Source organism: Corvus hawaiiensis, chromosome 4, assembly GCF_020740725.1.
Source record: "Corvus hawaiiensis isolate bCorHaw1 chromosome 4, bCorHaw1.pri.cur, whole genome shotgun sequence".
Taxonomy (NCBI): domain Eukaryota; kingdom Metazoa; phylum Chordata; class Aves; order Passeriformes; family Corvidae; genus Corvus; species Corvus hawaiiensis.
The window spans coordinates 66,828,237-66,848,789 of record NC_063216.1 but is presented as its reverse complement, the minus strand read 5'-3'; the positions used below and the strand labels follow the sequence as shown (position 1 = coordinate 66,848,789).

The window sequence follows — 20,553 nt, the reverse complement described above, 5'->3', positions numbered from 1 at the left end:
CTTTCTCGGTCCCCTCTTCCCCGCCCCTCAGTTCTTCTGCGTGTGTGAGATCCGGCGGGTCTGCCCGGCTTTTCGCGCAGTTTGGGCCGAAAATGTGCTGTTTGAGATTCACAAAAAACACATATGCCGAGAGCATCGATGGTCGTGAGGAAGAAGCCGGAGGTTGGGGGTGTGATAGCGGCCGAGGAGGGAGTTTTTGCGCTTATTCCTCCGAGGATGCAGCTGTGACTCAGACACCCTTGCTCCCACCCGCGCTCGGGCCCACAACAGGCCAGGACGGAGCCCCCGCCCCTCCCGCGCGGGCTACGCCGCCGGGGCTGCGGATCGCCCCCGGCGCCAGCCCCCGCTGCAGCCGCCCCTCCTCCGCTGCCCTACTTCCCGCCTCACGGCCCCCCTGCCCAGCCCCTGCCGCAGTCTGGTGCCGCGGCCGCGCCCAGACCCCCGAGCCATTCAGCGTGTTGCAAAATGGACTCTAAGGGCTCGGCGGGCGCGGGCTGCGCTCCCGGCCCGTAAGCAAAATGGCGGCTGTTTGGCTTCGCCTTGGTAACCCTGCCCCTGTCAGGCGGGGCGGGTGAGCCCCGTGCAGGGGGAGGGAGGGGAGAGCGGACGCCATTTTCCCAGAGAGAGGCAGTGACATAGAAGGGAGCGTAGGAGGCTGGAGGGAGGGAGGCACGGGAGCAGCGGCGGCAGCAGCGGGGTTTGTACACAGGTCCCAGGGCAAAGGCGCTTTTGAGCTGGTCCCTGTAGGGTTCTGCACACTGAGCTAGGTTTGGGGGGAGGGGGGGTCTCCTCTTGCCCTTTTCTTTCTTTTGCTGAAGCCTACTGAGGGCTGAGTCCTGCCTAGGGTAGGGATATCCGCAGTGGGCTGTTGCATTGTTTTGGTTGGGATAGAGAAGGGGCTCAGCTGAGGGGTCCTGTTGCCTGGCCTGTGACCATTACAGGTGAGTCTTTGGTTATTCTGTTGTGGGTGCTTTGGGGGAGGGGGGGTGGAAAAAGGGAATGAAATGCGACGGGAACGTCTCATTAGCTTCGGTGCGAGTATAACTCCTTCCCACCCTGAAATGTGTTTAATTTCTGTTTAAGTTGCCTTGAATTTGCTTATCCTTTTGTGGGGTTTGGTTAAAAATGGCAGGCTGTCGCTATATCTTATGAATATGGCGGGTTACTGTAACTGGAGGAGCTGAGGAGAATTTTTTGGCAGTTACGCCAGATTTATGCATTATGCTTGGAAAATGAGCCAAAAGGAGCTATTATGTGACAACATAGGCTTTCTTGGGCTGACGGTTTTCAGAACGGGTTTGTGCGTTATTGGGACTGCGTATTGAGTTTTACGAAGCTTGGGGAAGCCTATTCTTTTCCTCCATCCTGTATATTTTTGCTTTGTGGTACTAAAATGGCTCGTTATAGGCCTAATCTCTTTGCCTTCCACACCCCCGCCTCCCCGCCTGCCTCCCTGTTAATATCTCCGCTTCGTGGTGTAACCTGGACAAACGGAGAGCTGTCCCCAGGAGTTTCTGTGCCAATTTAAAAGGGGATCATTCTCCCCACCCCCTTTCTCGAGGTTGTAAGTAGTTACAGTGGTGCACCCCTTTCTTGCTTTAGTTTCTGCAGCCAGTGTTCGTGTTCCTTGGGTGGCATATTTCCGTCTTTTTCCTCAAGCAGTAAGTGTTGGTGGGTTAGACCGTATTGCTGCAGACATAGGGGAGGAGAAACAAACGGTTCACTGTGTACTACTAAATAGGGTAGAGAAACATAATATAGTCTGATTATAAAGGTCCTGTATTCCCCCATACTCGTCTATTAGGGAATGTGCGGTGTCTGAAAGCCCTGAGGTCCCTAAAATGGTACCTACTACGTGTCGTCAAAAGCAGAAGTTCAGTGCTGCATCTAGATTTAGGAATGTTTTAGTCCATTTATTTACAGTACCTTAAAGGAATAATAACGAAGCGTTTCTGTTACTCAGGGTTCAGATCAGAGAAAAGCAGGAGATATCCATGGCAGTACTTACAATGCATGATTAATTGATTATCATCACTATACTTTTAAAGTTACTTTTAAAAAAATATGGAGCAAATTTATTAATTTCCCTCTTTTGTCCTTTAGAGATTCTAAAAATGGCGGCCTCAGGCTGATGTTGTGGTAATCTAATCAGCTCGGGTCCTCCACACCCCATGCAGTGCGTTTGTCTGCAGCATATTAGTGTCTTACTATGTTTAAATGAAAAGGCTGTTCCCTTCAAATAACGTACAAAACACCTCTTGACTTTACTGTGATTTAAAAATGCTGTGTTCCAGCTGATTAATTTTATTGGTTATGTGTGTGAAAGGCAAGTGAACGAGACCACTCTTGTCGGGGAGAAGGGGGGTGGAAAGAGGCAACAGACTCAAGCAGCTCCTTCGAGGGGTGTGTATATGGTGCTGTAAGGTAATATGTATGTCAGTTTAGTAAATTGGAAAAGCTGCTGCGTTTGCGATCAGTACTGTCCTGTGTCTGTCTTACTAACGATATAAAATCGGTAATATTTATCAACACGAGCAGTAGATTAAGATCACTGAGGCAGTCAGCTAAATTCTTCCTGGAAACACATTTGTGAACCTCATGTTCATCTTCCAGGAAATACCTTCACTGGACATCAGTGTAGTAATTCCATCTATTTGTAGTTGGAGAATACGAAATGAATTTAAGGGAACAATGCATGCAAGATTATAACCTGTTACTTTATTTAAAGACGTGAAATTTCTTGCTGCCATGTAATCTTGGCATTACAATTTTTTTTCAATTTATTTTGTGTATTGCTGTATAAATTGTATATGTGGTAATACATGCACAAATACTGAGGGAAGGGGCAGTTCGTAACCCCTAATTTTTTTCCTAAATGAAATATGAACCTTTTAGTATCACCACTATAAATACGGTTGAGTGGGGGGAAGGGAGGTCACAAGGATTCATTATTTGGTAGTTGGTGTAGCGTACTCTGATGCATACTATAGAGGCTGCAAACTGTATGTTTTAAGCCAAAATAACAAAAAATAATTTTTCACTTTTTTTTTAGTGCCTGTCTTTAATCTCATCCTTTAAATTAATGAGATATTAATTCCTCTTCCAGTATAGCTTTAGAACCTTCTGGATTTAAGCAATCAGAAGTGATATTGAAGGTATTGAAGTGGCAAAGCTATCTTCAATCTCTGATGAATTTTAATTTGGATACCATTTAGAAACACTGATGTGGGATTTAAGGTATACCTAAAGTTAAACAGTAAGACAGTTAGACTTTTAGGGTGTTGTTCATGCATACCTTTAGTGTGTTTTGAGGCCAGAGGCTGAGTGATTTCGTTAATTCTCCAGTAATGCATGCTCCCATCATCTTTATATAAATGTGATTTTTTTTTTTTTTTTCCTAAACCATGCCTTATTCTCTTTATTTAAAAGTACATGAAAAAAAACTCTAAAGAGTATATGGGCCTTTATGGAAACCTTTTTCCGTTTTTTCTTTCCTTCAGTTGAAAGCTCCTATTCTTGATTTTTTTCTGACATTGTGACTTAGGGGGCTGTACAGTCTGCAACTCTTCATGGCCTCTGTCATGTTCTCAAGCAGACATCTGATTCACAATTAGAGGAAAATAACTTTGTACACTTCACAAAAAGTGTTTGGGGGAGGGTAATGAAATAACCCAAAAAATACAAATTTTCAAATTTTATAGCTTGTTTTCTCCACTAAGAACCTCTTGGGAATTTAGAGAGATCTTCCAGAGTTTTCCTGTATGAGTTTTAATGAGTCAGTTTGCCTTCGTGACTCTTGTTTCTCCATTTGTAAAAACAGATCTGTGATTTTTTTTTAAGGAGATGATGAGTCTACGAAACAAATTCTACTCTTATTTTTTAACTCCACTGATGTTTTTATTTATATATTCATAAAGAATGAAATATCTCTCTCCCCCCCCCAACCTAATACAAACCTCTTGAAAGGGGGAAGGTTTGAAATCTAAATTTCTTTTTTTTTTTTTTTTTTAAGATACGTCTCTGTTCCACAAATATTGTGTTACAAATGCAGTAGTATGGATTGAAGTTATGAAACCATATATGTATCTTGAAGCTTTTCGTGTCTGAAGGAAAAATTTGCTTAACTGTCACTTAGCCTTTTGGGTGAGTGTTTTTGCTGTCTGGGAAATTCCAGAGGGGAAATAATACTGACTCTAGACTAAATCTAGGGAAAGTTTCTCTTAGGACTAAGTAACCTCTTCAGGTTATTTTGAGGTAATGCAGCTCCTGATTTCTCTTGCGCAGTTTCAGCACACACTACTTAAAGTTCTGTTGGAAAGCAGCAGAAATACAGAAATCAGTGTCACACTGAAGGCCGTGGTGTTTGTCCAGTTCTGATCTTGGTTTGACTAAGGACAGTCTTAATTTTGCATGCATGCTAATACTAATTTTAGTAAGGACTATTTGTGGGACTGAGTTAAGGAGTGGTGTATGTAATTGTGGAATCGTGGTATTGTTCTGACGAGATCAATGTAAATGAAAGTTTAATTAAAGTATTTTGCTGTTGTCATGCGACATTCTAACAAAATTTAGTAGGAGGGGTATAGATCGGTGAAGATATAAAATAGAACCCAATTCAGACTTCTGCAGAGATCCTAAAGAAGTGCATCTATGTTATTTGCCTCATGACTTCCATACAAATGAGTATTTGTGAATCTCTCAAAAGCAAATTTCGTTGGACAGTGTTTTTTCAACAGGTACACTGTTCAAGTGTTTCCACTGTGCAAATAATAGTTTTGATTTATTGCTGAGAGTGACACTTAAGGCATCTCTGGGGGAAAAAAAGGTTCCAGCAAATGTGGAACGTGGATTAGGAAAAAAACCCTCAATTCCATCCTTCCAAATTCTGGACTATTTAAAATATTAATTATAGTGGACTTTTGAATTGTGCAAGATGGATATTTCTGTCTAGTTCAGTGTTCACATTTTATTAGTAACCAAAGGATTGTACCCACAAAACCTGATTTCTTTGAGGATCCAAAATTCTGCTCATGACCTTCATATTACAGAAAAAACCTGCTGTAGTTGTGTTCAAAGAAAAACTGCTGTTACCTTTAAGGTATAACAAACAAGTACTTAAAAGAAACCTTTTCAAGGTTTCATATCCTTGCTAGGAGAAAATGACATTATTTTTATTTCCTCTTGCAAATCTTAATGTGTTAATGAAACAGGCAAGATTTTAAGCTGTGTTGGTTGTTAGAAAATTTTAGTAATTAAGATTATCTGTAAACCTTTGAAGATAGTTCTGTTCCACAGAGTATTTTTTTAACATGCCTGACCCTGTATATTATTTTTCAGAATTAAAATATGGGTAAGAACTATGGTAAGTCAGTGTCCATTCAAGTTATGTATTTCAAAAGTGCATGTGAGGAATATATTATAGTAACACACAGATTGCACCCTGTGCAAGTAGAGCGTGTTTGTTACTTTTGAATATTGTATTACAAGAGTGCTATCTATCTCTTGTTTCATGTGATAGTTCATGCATTGCTTAGGTGGAGATCCAGTGTTGTAAAACCTAACTGAGACTTGGAAGGGACCAGCAATTTTGCAAATCAGGCACTTGCCAAAATAGTATTGTTCCTAGTTTTACAGTTTAGTTTTAAGTTAGCACTTGGATAGTGTGGATATAAAAATTTCATACTGCAGGCTCAGGTTAAGGAAAGCTTTTTTATTTTTATTTTCATTTGTAGTTGCGTTTTGTGTATTTGATACCATTGTAATCTAGGTAATCATTCACTTTTATATCTTCATCGCAAAAAAAAATTGCCATCAAGTTCAAAGACAAGATGATAAGACTAAATTTTCACTACATTATTGTAATCTATATTGCAATTTAAGAAGGAAGACATATAATCTGTTGCTGGCCCCCTTATCACAGAATGGTGTGAGTTGGAAAGGACCTTGAAAATCACCTTGTTCCACTGCCCTTGCCATGGGCAGGGACACCTTCCACTAGACTGGGGTGCTCAAAGCCTCATCCAGTCTGGCCTTGAACTTCCAGGAATGGGACATGCACTGCTTCCCTGGGCAACCTGTTCCTAGTGCTTCAGCACTCTCACAGTAAAGAATTTCTTCCTACCATCTAATCTAAATCTCTCATCTTTTGGTTTAAAACTTTTCCCCCTTGTCCTATCACTATCTACTCACGTAAAATGTCACTCTCCCTCTTTTTTTATAAGCCCCATCTCGGTAGTGAAAGGCTTCATTGAGGTGTTCGGAGCCTTCTTGTCTCCAGGCTGAATAACCCCTGTTCTCTCAGCCTGTCTTTGTAGGAGAGGTGCTCAGCCCTCTGGATTATCTTTGTGACCTCCTCTGGATCTGCTCTAACAAGACAACTTCTTTTTTGTGTTGCGGACCCCAGAGCTTTACGAACTGCAGGTGGGATTTCTTGAGAGTGGAGTAGAGGGGCAGAATCTTGACCTTCTGCCCATGCTGCTTTTGATGCAGCCGAGGGCATGGTTGGCTTTCTGGGCTGTGAGCACATGCTGCCGAACTGTGTTGTGCTGCTTGTGAACCAGCACCTGCAAGCCTCTGTGCTCCTCAGGGCTGTTCTCCACCCATTCTCTGCCCAGCTTGTACTCGTGCTTCAGATTGCCCTGACACAGGTGCAGCACCTTGCACTTGGCTGTGTTGAATTTCAAGAGGTTCACACAGACCCACCTCTCAAGCATGTCAGGGTCCCTCTGGATGATATGCCTTCCCTCCAGAGTGTTGCCACACCACAGAGCTTCATGTTGTTGACAAACTTTCTGAGACTGTTTAATCCATGTCACCAACAAAGATTTTAAACAGCTGTGGTCCCAATACCAGTTCATGAGGAATGACGCTCATCACTTGTCTCCACTTTAACATCAAGCTTGACATCTTGCAACTTGCGCGAATGCAACCATGCAGCCAGTTCCATATCCACCAAATGGTCCATCCATCACATTCATGTCTCCCCATTTTAGCGTTAAGGATGTTGTGCAGAACCGTTATTTATCAGTCATAGAAACTGATGAAACTAACAGCCTGTATTTGCCACTTGAGAATTTAAAATTGTATACAGGATGGTAGATTTGGGTCTTTTACCCTGAAGAGTTCTGAATACTTAAATTTGTTTGGTGTTCATTACTCTTTAACTTTTCTAAATTGATAGGGCTAAAGATACTTTTTAACAGTTGGTGATGCTCTTAGGTTGCCTTGAGTAGACAGAGGCACCTAACTTCTAATTAGAATGGTTATAACGGGGCTGGGTTGAAAACTGTATCACGAGACAGATGATATTCCAAGTCTAGACGGTTAATCCTGTTTTAACTATTGATTTAAAGAAACTTTTCCAATAAGGAGTGGTTTTAGTCAGTTCTGGTTAAACTGAAGACTTGAGAATTGCAGCAGTTTATATATAGCTTTTGAGGAAGGTACAGAGTGATTACGTCTCCTTTGGTTTCCAAACCTATCATTCTAGAACTGTGGAAGAAACATGAATAGTTTATATATAATTCGTAAACAATACAGTAGTTATTTTACTGGTGATAAGGGTAAGGTTCCTCCCTCAAATGCCTTACCAAGTAATTCAGCTGATTTTTTTAAATTTCTTTTGCTTAGAATAGGAACGTTTGATGTGAATCTTTAATACCTTTAATATTATGCAGGATTTTTATGAATGACTGTGTTGTGGGGTTCTTCTAAATGTTTGTTCTCTGTCTTACTTTCCAGTCATATCTTTTGTGCTGAAAGACAAATGAAAGCCAAACACTGCATCTTTTTGTCCCCTTCTGTGTGGCAGTAGTAGTGAAAATTAAAAGCCATGTGTTGAGCTTCCATTGCTGGGCAGAATTTCTTTGTGCTTGAAGATTAGGTATTTTCTATCTCTGTTACTACAGTCAAAAATACATACTGAAACCTCCTTTGAAAGCACAAAGCTATAGAGTTAAAATGCATGGAATCTAAATTTCCTAACCCAGATAATACAGTTTTGCAAGATAATTGCAATTGAAAATAAGTTGGGGTTTGTTTTCTTGAAAGTAGGAAAGATCTTTTGGTCTTAACACTTCGGGTTTTTTTGTGTGTGTCCTTGAACATGATATAGTCCCTCCATCTGTTCCCTCATTTTTTCTTGCCAGTACCCTCCCCAAGTTTTTGTAAAGAACATTTTTGTTACCAAGAATATTTTTGTTACCAAAAAATATAGTCTAGGTTGAGCTGTAATTAAAATTACACAGAGGAGTTCTTCTAACTGCCAGAAAGAATTAAAAGTTTGTGTTTGAAAGACTGTGACTTTCTGACTTGCTTCTGTTTAGATTCCTAGGCCTAAGTGTAGCAGTTGGGCGAATGCTTACAAATTGCTTCCATGGGTAGAAGTAAAAGCACTGTTGATCTAGTTAGGTAAATCAAATGCCACAGATTAAAAAGAGGAGCTAGTTTTTGGAATCTACATAAGTGAAAACTTATCAAAACAAAAATATGTTTAGCTGAAGTGTCAGACTTGAAATAAGTCAAAAGAATTTACTTCTTCTGTAGTAGGTAGCTAATAATTACAGTAGACTCCCAAGTCTTACTAAGCAGCATAGAAAAAAAATAATTAGTCTATTTGATTTCATGAAGCCAGCAAAATGTTTATAGTGTTGAAGGCAACACCAGTATCTATTTTTAGCCACATATTTTTCCATCCCAAAATCTGTACTTGTTGGGAGGAATATTGGTGACTGAATTGCCATTACTGTTATATTTAATAAAAAATAAATAAACTTAGCCCATACAGTTATAGACATGAATTAGAATTCTTACAGAATGTGGACTGTATCTACTTGCAGAAAGCCTTTATATTTTAGGATGTTTGTCAAGAGTAACAACGTAAGGTAACAGATGTAATGTTTTCTTGGTGAGCAATTGCTAAGTCACAGGCATTTTGTCTAAGTTTAATCAACTGCTTTTTATCATTTTGTGCTAGATGGAGAAATAAGCATTTGCAGTAAAATAGCTGACACAAAAAATGACATAAAGCCAAGATACTTTTACTGGGAAATCACTTTATTAGTGTTCTTAGCTTTTGAATTCTTCATTAAAGGCATTTTACATTCTGTGATATACCATAGCAGGCTAATGTTAGGTAGCTAATATATATACTTCTTCAAGCAATAAGTGATATTGCTATGAAAAAATAATTTTTCTCTTACTTCTCTTCATGTGCTGTACTTGTTTTGTAGTTTACAGTTCTTTGACTCTCCAGCTCAAATAATTTATGGTTTTTGAATGGCTAGGCCTTTTTTTGTGTGACTTACTTTCAGTTGTATAGCAGGTGTTTAGTAAACTTAGAGACATCAAGCAATTTGCAGTTCATTTTCAATTTTGGTTGAGTTCTGCAAATAGAAAACAAAATCTGTAAGCATGGTGTTTGTTTGAATATCTCTGCTTACTGTGTCTTTGATAGATTTCTGTTCAATAAACTAATTCTTACTCTTTCTGTGACTGCTGTTACCTTTATTTCCCTTCTACCACTCATTCTTTTTCTCTTCCTAGTCCCATATTTTGTCTAACTTCCACTGAGAGAAGAAAAGGAGTGAAGAGAGTGAGGAGGTAAGGGCAAGTCTTCATGTTTTAAGGGGCTGATGTAAATATTTGAGTAAGAGACACTGCTTTCACTCATGGGAATAAGCAAGAGCAGCACTGTTGGACCAGATAGTAAAGGAAAATGGCTTATGTCCAGTGGAAAGCAGCTTTGCTGTATAGCAGAGACTTGGGTAAACTGGCAGACTTACTCTTGGTTTATACTTAAAAGTGTGGCTTGCTCTGTGCAGACTAGAGTCTGTGTAGTGCATGTTATGACCTGTGTACTGATGGAAACCTTGTTACATGATAGAAACTCAATTTTTTTATGCATAAATCTTGGATACCATGAAGGAGACAGGGGTTTTCATTTCTTTCTTTGAGATACTAAACTCTGACCAATTCATAAAGTTTGGCTGCCATTCCAAATGTGACTGTGCTCTTTGTTGAAGGTAAAATTCTGTGTTTGTCTCAGGATGTTCATAAGCCGAAAGAAACAGTTTGCCCACAGAAGTTGTGGATGCCCCGTTGCTGGAAGTGTTGAAGGCCAGGTTGGATGGGGACCCTAAACAGCCTGGTAGCAGAAGGTGTCCCTACCCGTGGCAGGCTTGTTGGAACTGGGTGATCTTTCGGGTCCCTTCCAACCCAAGCCATTTTGTGATTCTGTGCTAGTAAATCGTGCTTATTTGCACTACTTTAAAAGCGAAGTTGGAGGAGGAGTCTTACTTTGTCAGTTGTAATAGCAGTATTTCTGTTGGTCTAATCATCAGGTAGGTCTGTGTCAGTACAACCAATAATGTCATAAAACAGAAATTTGACAGGGCTAGGAGCTTAGTACCCTTGAGCTCTCTGAAGCTTACTGAAAATTCAAAAGGTGATGGGGGCAGCTATGAGCAGTATCCTGCAAGAAACAGGGAGAGAAAGCATAATAATTTTAGCCATTATCTGTCATGCTTAACTTCAAACCAGCCATAGCAGGTACTTTTTTCGGTTTTTGTCTGACAGGGCACATGAGGAGGAGGTTAGAGGGACATGAGTACTGACAAGGTATAGGTGACAGTGGACAGCATAGGAGGTTTTTGAGGGGCTTGTGAGTGAGGCTGGAAGAGTTAATACTGTGATGGGGAGGAAGATACTGCTGAGAGGGATATAGAGAACATTAAATCAGTGGGAATGTTTGAGCACACACTACAAATACCAGATTCCTTTTAGAACATGTTGTTTCTTCTATATGATGTGCAGGAGTTGGTCATTAATAGGTCTTAATTTGTGTATTTAAGTGTGCCTACTATGTCATATTTTTCCTACTCCCCTTTCTTACTTGTCTCAGCACAAATTAGAAGTAAGCTGCTAATTTATCTGTTACGTTACCATGGAAAGCAGCAAACAGTAGCAAAGGTCTTAAATTGGACTCACAGTTGTTCTAAGCCTGCACAGTTCTTACTGCACCTGCAGTGGTGTAACATCTGGAAGTTGGATATCCATCCTAATCTCTTAGGAAAATCTATACAGTTATGGAGCATGTTAGGGGAAACAGAGAAAACTTCCTTGTATGTAAGATTAGTCATTTATTCATGTATTCTGCTTTTAGGTCTGATTAAAGATGTGTTACCTTCTGAGAAACACACAGTAATGAATAAATATTGATTACCTTATACATTTATTTATGGTATGTGTATATATGCTGCATATTTTTTCCACATTTGTGTGTTGATACATGCATATACGTATATACATGTGCATAGTGTAGTTTATTATTTGAAGGATATCTAGAGTATACCATTAAAATGCCAGTTGCTCTTGCAAATTTTAAAAATAACCTAATTCTTGTTAGACTTGTATGCTCAGAGCACTAGTAGAAAGCAGTTTAGAAAAGCGTGATTTTATTTAGTAAAATCCTCTTTAAATCTTCTCTCTTCTCCCTTTCCCCATTAAAAAAAAGTTAAAAAAAAACAAACAGAAAAACCCAAGAAAAAAACGGAACCCAACACACACATACCTTCCAAACCAAAAGCAAACAAATTCCAAAGAGGAGAAAAACCTGTAGGTAGGAAAGCCAAGTAGTAACGCTTAGTTTGTTGGTTTTGTGACAGTTCAGGACATGAGTTTTCACAGTGTATTTGTGGACTCTGCCAGACTATTGGTAGTTGCATTTTTAATTAGATTTCTCCTGTATAGATCATGCTAGGGCATAGGTGTATCAGCTTTCCTTAGCTCCATTATTGTGGATTTCTTGGGATCAAGGGTGGTTCCCATGACCATGGGTTAAAATTATTGGCCTGTAAATCTGAAGGAAAGTATGACAAGAATTGCTTTTGCTCATGATTGCAAAACGTGTGTACACATATGATGTAATTGGAGGGAGGAGGAGAATGTTTAGATTGCATTCTCAATAAATCCAGCTTATGCGTAGAAGATGCATGGTGAGGTAATAAAATACAATAAAACAGAATACTACCTTTTGGTCATCTATTACCTGAGATGACTTCGTATAAACAAGTAACAATAAGATATGCAGGAGTCAGCAGAGGTCTGAAAGCAGTAATACAGTCTTGGAAATCTTTACATCTTGACTGAAGGACCTTATTGGTATCAGAAACAGTAATTAGTTTTGTAGTGATTCTTTGTAATTTTGGAGCCAACGTGGACTCACAGTAGCATGGATTTTCAGCTGGGAGCAAATGGAAGTTAGAGTTTTGGTTTGGGCTTAGTGGTGTAGAACACTTTTACAATCAAATTGACTTGAAGTTACAACCAGGTTAGCATTGTGAGCTGGTTAAACTGAAAGGTTTTGCTTGGCTCAAGACTGTCACGCAGGTAGTTTGTGTTTTAACACTGATTTTTTTTTTTTTTTATCTGTTAGTCTCATAACTCTTCTACCCTTTCTCTTTTCTCTTGGTCAGTGCTTGAGTGGAAAATTGCCTGTTTCAGCAATTTCATTTGTTGCTTAAAGTTAATTCCCTTAAGATTTGTACACATCTCATGAAAATGAGCCTTTTTATATACTTTATAATTAATGTGTGTATTCTGATACTTAGTGCTGCTCCAGGAAATGGTTACTAATTTCTTGCCTGGATTTAAAGGTGTGAGGCAAGGGGTTTACCAGTACTCTTAGTTTAGCAAAGGAGAGCCTCTTCTGTACTTGTGTTCAGGGGAAATAAGCTCTACTTGAACATGAGGTGAACTGTCCATTGTGGGATAAGTTGGGAAACAGTGTAGTTTTTTAGGTGTTCGGGCCTGACAATTAATTACTCTTGGCCATTTCAGTTACTCAATTTACTACATATGGGAAAATTACTGCTTTTACCTTTTATGTATTTTGTAGTACATATTTCAAGTTACATAATTCTGCTTTTAAGTAAAGGTAGTTGTCATATGTAGATAGATTAGAAGGTTTTGATTAATTTTTCTTCAACTCTAGTTCTGTGGATTTTGTATATGGACCTTGTGAAAATACAGAGTAGATAGAGAGATGGTAATTTGGTTAGTGTATTAATATTTCTGTAGTGACATTAGTTAAGGACTTTAAGGTGAAGTTGTATGCGTCAGTATAAAATCTAAATAATTATTTATCTTCAACCAGCACTGTTTTCTCTAATGAAATACTTAGCCTAATTATAGGCTAATTAGAATTAAGTTTTCCTCCTTAAACCTCTGTGTTTAGGGAGATCCTGGTAATTCTCTTTGCAGAGGCATTCTGTGATGAAATCTCCCAAATCTTGAAACTATCTAATAACTACTTAATAGTTATTAGATATCTAATATTCTAATATCTAATAAAATCTAAACTATCTAATAACTATTTTTTTAATCTTGTAATTGTTGATGGGTGATTACTGATAACTGCAATTGGCAGAAAAAATATTGAAGAACTTACATGTATATTGAAGTCATAAAACCAGTAACAATAAGACTTAGTATTTTTGTAATGCCTAGTGATGTGAGAAACTTGAACTGATTTAGCAATCAACTTAATTTAGTGTAGTCTTCAGTGTGTGGGAAATTATTATATTTGAGGTAGGATATAATTTAATTGTGAGCTTAATTCATTATTTCACTGATGTCCTTTTTTTAATTAGAAAACAAATGTTAAGTCTGAAGTTGCTTTGTTCTTAACTTCTATAGTAAATGTATTTTTTGTAACTTCTGTATGCTTTTTGGTTTTTGTATTTGTCACATGACAATAGAATCTGAAAATTGATTCATGGAAAGGGAAAAACAAGGAACAGTAACCCTGTGTAAAAAACTGTCAGAGATGTGAAGAAGAATAGTAAAAACAGCTTTCATTAATTTTTTTTTTCCCCTCTGGTTTTTGTAGTATTAGACATAAATATGGTTAAAAACAACACCAACAAACAAAAAACCCACACCATATTGTAATAAATAACATTAAGTATTATAAGTAATAATACTATCTTGATATATTAAAGTCTCTTTAGGATTTTTTAATATCTAAGACAAGTTGTTACTGGTGTTGCCACCATCTCTTATAATTGATTTTTATGGAAAGTTTTGTATCTCTGCATCTAGATGAGAGCTTTAGTATTCTTAGACATACAACACAGGGTTTAGCAGGTTTAAAACTACTAATGTAATTTCAGGAGATCACCCACTTAACTTCTGATTCAGGAGCTGAGCTGTCTCTATTTGGGGCTTTTTCCTCCTTTGTGTACCAGTGGAAAAGTTAAATTTTTTCTTCTGATGTGACACAAGTGATCTTAGCGGTATGTGACAGAAAGGAAATGTGGTCTTTGTTAGACCACAGAATAATGTTGTGTAAGTGGAATACCTCAGGGATAATATGTAAGGGTTTTTTTGTTCTTTAATGCATAAATTATGTTCTCTGTACAAAGTCATAGAGATTAATATTTTGGAATGTATTATGCTCTTATACTGCTGTTGTTAGAATACAATTAATTTTTTAAAAAAGGGTTCTGGTGTCATAAAGTGGATCATGAGAAGTATGGTGAGGCTTCAAATATTTTAGACTTGATGTGGCTGTTGAGTCAAAAAGCTCCTCTGTATTCTGTAGAGACGCGAAGTGCCATTAAAAGTATAAACCAGTATGAACGAGCAGTGAAGTGTGATGGGTGTGAAGAGGTTGATCTTGGACAAGATAAATGTTTTAACCAGATAGAACAGAAATTTGTTTGGGTATAAGATGGACATTTTATTATTAGGGCAAGAGAAACTTTCTTACTGCAACTAAATAAAAGCAAAATTTATTTTAATAGGGGATGGGTTTTTTTCATGTAATAAAGGTGTAGGGTGATTATGAGAAAATTTGTGAATCTAAGACATTGCCAAAATCCTTTCAGAGCTTGGAGTGTACTATCACTAATAGAGTGGACTATAACAAAATTGGAGGGCATCTACTGTTATTAATTAAGGTACAGGAGATGAGCCATTTTGTCCAGTAAAGAGCTGATCAATGAACTTTGGACTAGCAGTTTGTATATAGTGGCTTTTAACTCTGTGACCCTGAAATTAACTGGACAAACCAGTGGGGTCTTCCTATCTTTAAAATTCATGTACTGCTTGAAGAAAGACTTTCTTAAACAGGAAGTTGTGGAAATGAGTGTACCTATGAAAACCGTTTCTTAAAGGCCACAGATGACAGATTGTCAGAGTTCTGAAAGAATAATTACTTGAAATAGATGGATGCTTGCAGAAATTGGAAAGTACCAAATCATGACAGCAGATAGTATTCTGCTTCAAAGGATAAGCAATCTCTTCTTAGATAAAATTCCCCAGTGGTTGTGTTATTTCCTTTCTGAACTTATAAAAGTACTGGGAATATAAGTATGTCATGACAACGCTTCTGTTTCTGTTGGTGAGCCTACTTTCTGTTGGCAGAAAATAATTATTTCCCATCATCCCAAATTTGACATCACTGTAGTAATCATTATTGGATGGCCTATATATAAGGTCACAGTTTTGTTTAATAAGTGGGTGTAGTGTTACTAATTTATCCTGCATCTCCCCCCACTCCCATTATGGGCATTTGTTGAGCATGGCTACTCATAAATAATGAGCAGTATTTGTTTGAATTAACTTGGCTGTGTAAGTATTGCAAGCCAGTGACTGCCTCCATTCTTCCGTACTTAACTGTAGGTAGAGGAAAAGCATTAGAGGGTTTTGTGTGTGTGATGAAAAAGGTGGTAAAAAACAGTGAGTTACTATTGCAGTCATGTTCCACTTCCGTTTAGGTGCCACAACATCTATTTACTGCTCTTCAGGCAAAAAAAATATTTGATTCCTCAAGTTTCTGATTTTATTTGGTGTAGATCAGGGTATTAGAATTTCTGACTGAATTCTGACAGAGCTGTATTTGAGTAGCTTGCCATAGGATAGGAGGTTTGTTTTGGCTGTTTGTCCCCCCCGTTTCCCGCCCCCCCCCCCCCTTTTTTGTTGTTGCTTTGTTTTGTTTTTTGTTGGTTTGTTGTTGTGGTTTTTGAGCAAGAATGGTGATGTATTTGCTTTGTCAGAGATTGTCATTAATTGAGATATGCATTAGCCGCTGATTTTCAATCTATACATAGCTCTAAAAACATATGTGTAGCTCTTCTTCTGCATTACATTTTAAAAAGCACCCCAAATATCACTTGATTATCAGATTTGGTAAGCAAATCTCTTCTTTCTGTGTTGACAGTGGAGGTCACTTGAATATATGATGATTGGGTAACCTCAGGGGGTGTTTTTGCCTGCATTATTTTACAGCTGATGCTCTACCTGGTTAGAAGTGTTTAAAACCGCACCATCACCAAAATCAAGTTAAAGTACAAGAAATATCTAAGTGAGGATCTTGATCCCAGGCAGTGGTGTCCAGTATGTCTTTTAGACCTACATTGAACCACTAAAACTTTTTTTAGAATTACCTAGTAACAGGCATAAAGTAAAAAGTCCATTCTGCTAATGATTTGGTAGCATAGGTCACACTGCAGGGAGTAATGGAACAGCCATTAACCCTGGGCTAGCCAATATACCTGGATTTAAAACATTCATGGTTTCAGTTACTGGGTAATTTTTTTACTTTTTCAGAAGGTGGGAACTAAATGGTGATTTGATGTTTCCTGTAAATTGTACGTGCAGCTGTTCAGGATTCTGCCCTAGAAGTAGAGTTACCTGTATGGCGGCAAAATGAGAGCTCACTTAAACTGTTAGAGGGGTTTACGGTTTTCTTCATGCCTTCTACTGAAAGTACTCTATACCTGCTTTTGGTTTAACATATTTTTCTTGCTACTTATTCTTGAAAATAGTATGTTTTTTCTTAATTTTATGCATAGCTAGTGATACGGTTTGTTATTTGTGGTATTTAGTAAGAAAACGCCAGCATTTAAATGAGGAAAGCAAAATATTCCGAAGGCTACTTGGCCCGATAGCTTTCCAGTTCACTGTATAATAGGACCAAAACACACCTTTTGCTGTCTAGAAGGAGAATGAACTGTACGTTTAGGCACTTCAAGCATCTTGGTATGTTCTTATGTTAATTGCCAAACTTCAGTATTACAAAATTTAGGAAGTTAGATGAAGACTTGCTGCCATCTCGTACTTTAGAGATGTCTTGTACATGCCACTTTGTCATCCTGAAAGTGCTGACCTATTCAATAAAAGAAGAAATTCAGATTTAATTCCACAGTGTTTGTCTGAAGTCCATTTTTCACTGGGGGCTTGTGGTTTTTTGTCATCATAGTGTTTGACAAGGATAAGATGTTAAGATGAAGTTCAACCAGGGGAAGTGCGGGATTCTGCACCTGGGGTGGTCCAACCCTGGATGTACAGACAGATTGGGGAATGAGAGGCTGGAAAGCAGCGCCATGGAAAGGAACCTGGGGGTCCTGGTCAGTGGAAAGTTGAACCTGAGTCAGCAGTGCCCTGGCAGCCAGGCAGGCCAGCCATGTCCGGGGGGGCATCAGGCGCAGCATCGCCGGCCGGGCAAGGGAGGGGATTGTCCAGCTCTGCTCTGCTCTGGGGCAGCCTCACCTCGAGTGCTGGAGGCAGTTCTGGGCACCACAATATAAAAAAGACATTAAACTGATAGAGAGTGTCCAAAGGAGGGCAACAAAGACAGTGAAGGGCCTTGAGGAGAAGCGACTATGAGGAAGGGCTATGAGGTACGACTGAGGTGACTTGGTCTGTTCAGCCTAGAGAACAGGAGACTGAGGGGAGACCTCATTGCAGTTACAACTTCCTCGTGGGGGGAGGAGGAGGGGTAGACACTGATCTCTTTGCTCTGATGGACCAGTGTGACAGTACCTGAGGGAGCATCCTGAAGTTGTGTCGGGGGAGGTTTAGGTTGGATATTAGAAAAAGGTTCTTCCCCCAGAGGGTGGTTGGGCACTGGAACAGCTCCCCAGGGCAGCGGTCACAGCACCAGCCTGACAGAGTTCAAGAAGTGTTTGGACAATGCTCTTTGAGCACATGGCATGACTCTTGGGGATGGTGCTGTGCAGGGCTGGGAGTTGGTCTTGATCATCCTGGTGGGTTCCTTCCAAATGAGCACATTCTGTAATTCTTTGAAAATACATTAATCTCAAAATTGTTGTGCTCTTGTAGACATCAGCTAAGATACAACATTTTGTGGTGTGAGTGTCTTTACTAGGCACAGTACGTGCTTCATTGCAAAGTGGTCTGTGGTCTTGCAGTTTTGACATTTTGGAAAGAGTTTGCAATTATTTGTTACGTAAGTACTGAAGATACTGGTCTTATTTTACTTAAATTATGTAGTCATTTGTGTAAAACCTGGTCTGTATTAGTGTATAAAAGTGCACTAGTTTACTAATCAGTGAATAGCTGAGAGCTGTTTACGTTTCTCCTGTACTTGATTGGGTCTTCTGCCCTATGCAGTAAGGGAAGTGGGGGACTTGTAGTAAGTGGCAGACAGGTCAGATGCTTTATGCACTCATGGAAGTCAAGCAGGTTGTAGTTTGCTCTACAGTTAAAAGCTACTAGCGATTATTTTAATTTTACTTCTTTAAAAAAATCACTTCAAAAAGTGGCACTGAACAGGCGTTGTATCTTCTAGCAGTGATTTATTAAAATGGAAAATGTTTCCTATCATTATTGTGAATTGTTAGAATGGTTTTGCTTTTAAAAAAATCCTAAATGGTAGTTAAGACATTATATTTTTTTTTTTTTAAGTGCGAAACAAAAGTGAACAGTGCTGTCTGAGACCTAGTTGCAAATTCTCTAACTAGGTTTCTGTTGAAAGGTACAGCAACTAGGCTTTGACAACACAGAGCAGTAAGCAAAAGTATTTCATGTTCAGTAAGTCTGCCATAAAGTGAGTCCTTGGCACTTCCCTGATTGTGCTGGGGTTTTTAATAATAAATTTGAGTGATTGTCCATTTGTAATATTTTCAGGTTCAGTTGTTAAGATCGTCACACTCCTTAAAGAAGTTTATTTGCGGTTAACTTTTAGAGAGGATTGAATGTTTTCCTTTCTTTTTGCTTGTGTAAAATTAATGAAATAATTGTGACAGATATAAGTGGCAGTTTTTAAATTAAAATACATACGTGATGTAAAATTGCCTGGGTTTAAAATGAACTCCCTTAATCTTTTGCATGTTTTGGGTTTTTTTAACAGGGTTTGTGGATGCACTTAGATGTTTGCAATGAGCACTGTGGCTGGCATGCCCCAGTGTTTTGGATACCAATGCATAGGACTCCGTAGTAATCGAATTTATCAGAAACGAACGTCATGAGCATAGTGATCCCATTGGGGGTTGACACAGCAGATACTTCTTATTTGGAAATGGCTGCAGGCTCAGAGTAAGTATGTGAACATAATTTGTAAGTTTTCTTACTTATTTTTTAATTACTTTTTTATTCGTTCATGACTCTTCTTTGAATACAATTGGAGAAAAATGTCTGCTTAGTTTTGTTGAATCTTTAATTAGTTAAATTAATAACTGTCACTTTATTCTTATGTCAGTTTCTTCCACTTCAGGGGGAGCAAAGGAGAGAAGCTAAATGTTTCTACAAATGCATATTTTTCTTGCTTATCACACTGAGAAGTAAAGATGCTGCTTGGTTTACTTTTCATGCTTCAAATATTTTGCCATTTCAGTTTCCTTTTTAACTACATGTAAAAAATATTTTCGATTTTGCACATTACAAAGGTAAATTAATTTGGTGCATTAAACTGCAAGAAAGTAGTAGTAATTAAGACAAGGGTGCATTTCTTCATGGAAATTGAAGGCCTAGCTTAAATGGCCAATACCATGTCTTCAGAAAGTTATTTCTAGTTGTAAAGCCTAGTAGAAAATAATTCATTTAGTAACTGTGTATGAGCGATTACAAAGAGCCAATGAAATCATGCATTCAGTAATCTCTGGCTTTGCATGAAATAAGTGTAGTGAGTTTCTGGGTTTTGGGGGATGAGGATGGTGGCTTGTGCATGTACATGTGTGGTTTTTTGTGTTGTGGTTCTTTCTGTGTTTTTCCCCCTAGTCCCCTGTACAGTATTGATTGGCTGAGGTTTAGGTATTGTTGATCTCTGACTGGATACTTCTCTTGTCAAACATCTTTCCATGTGTGTAGCATCAACATGACTGTCGAATGTTTGGAAGAAAAACCACTTTCTTCTCAAACTTTGAAGGGAAGTTTGAGGTGAACTCTAGAATGGCTTTTTTAAAGGATGTTTCTCTCCTGTGCTTCCAGTTATATATGAGGCTCTTCCAGGTTTGCACCGTTTCTTTGAAGAGAACCAAGAATTTGCAATTCAAAGTTTTTTGTTACATAAAATTTTTAAAGTTGTTTTATCTTTTCGTATTATGAACACTATATACCTTGGTACAGAAGATTTTTTAACTTCAGTAAACCATTCATGTATCTTTTCATTATCTTTTCCTGTGCTTTTCTTTTATGTTTAGAGAGGGTCATGATTCCTGAGGTTGCTGACATTCCTTGCAGACACAGCATGTCATGCTGAAATTAAAATAAATAAATATAGTTGTCAGTATAAACAAGATAGGGTTCACA

At 38.5% G+C, this 20,553-nt stretch overlaps 1 protein-coding gene across 3 annotated transcripts in view; it reads left to right on the top strand.

Annotated features, from left to right (window-relative positions):
* The first annotated feature begins 619 nt into the window (after positions 1 to 619).
* KMT2E (lysine methyltransferase 2E (inactive)) overlaps positions 620 to 20,553 on the top strand; it is a 59,211-nt gene continuing 39,277 nt past the window's right edge. The window contains exons 1-3 of one of the 3 annotated variants that reach the window (XM_048302410.1): positions 620 to 941; positions 9,544 to 9,600; positions 19,157 to 19,341. In XM_048302410.1, the coding sequence (XP_048158367.1) occupies positions 19,271 to 19,341 (71 nt within the window). In that variant the 5' untranslated portion in view covers positions 620 to 941; positions 9,544 to 9,600; positions 19,157 to 19,270. The remainder of the gene's footprint in view (positions 942 to 9,543; positions 9,601 to 19,156; positions 19,342 to 20,553) is intronic. The other 2 variants (XM_048302412.1, XM_048302411.1) reach the window with 2 other exon arrangements.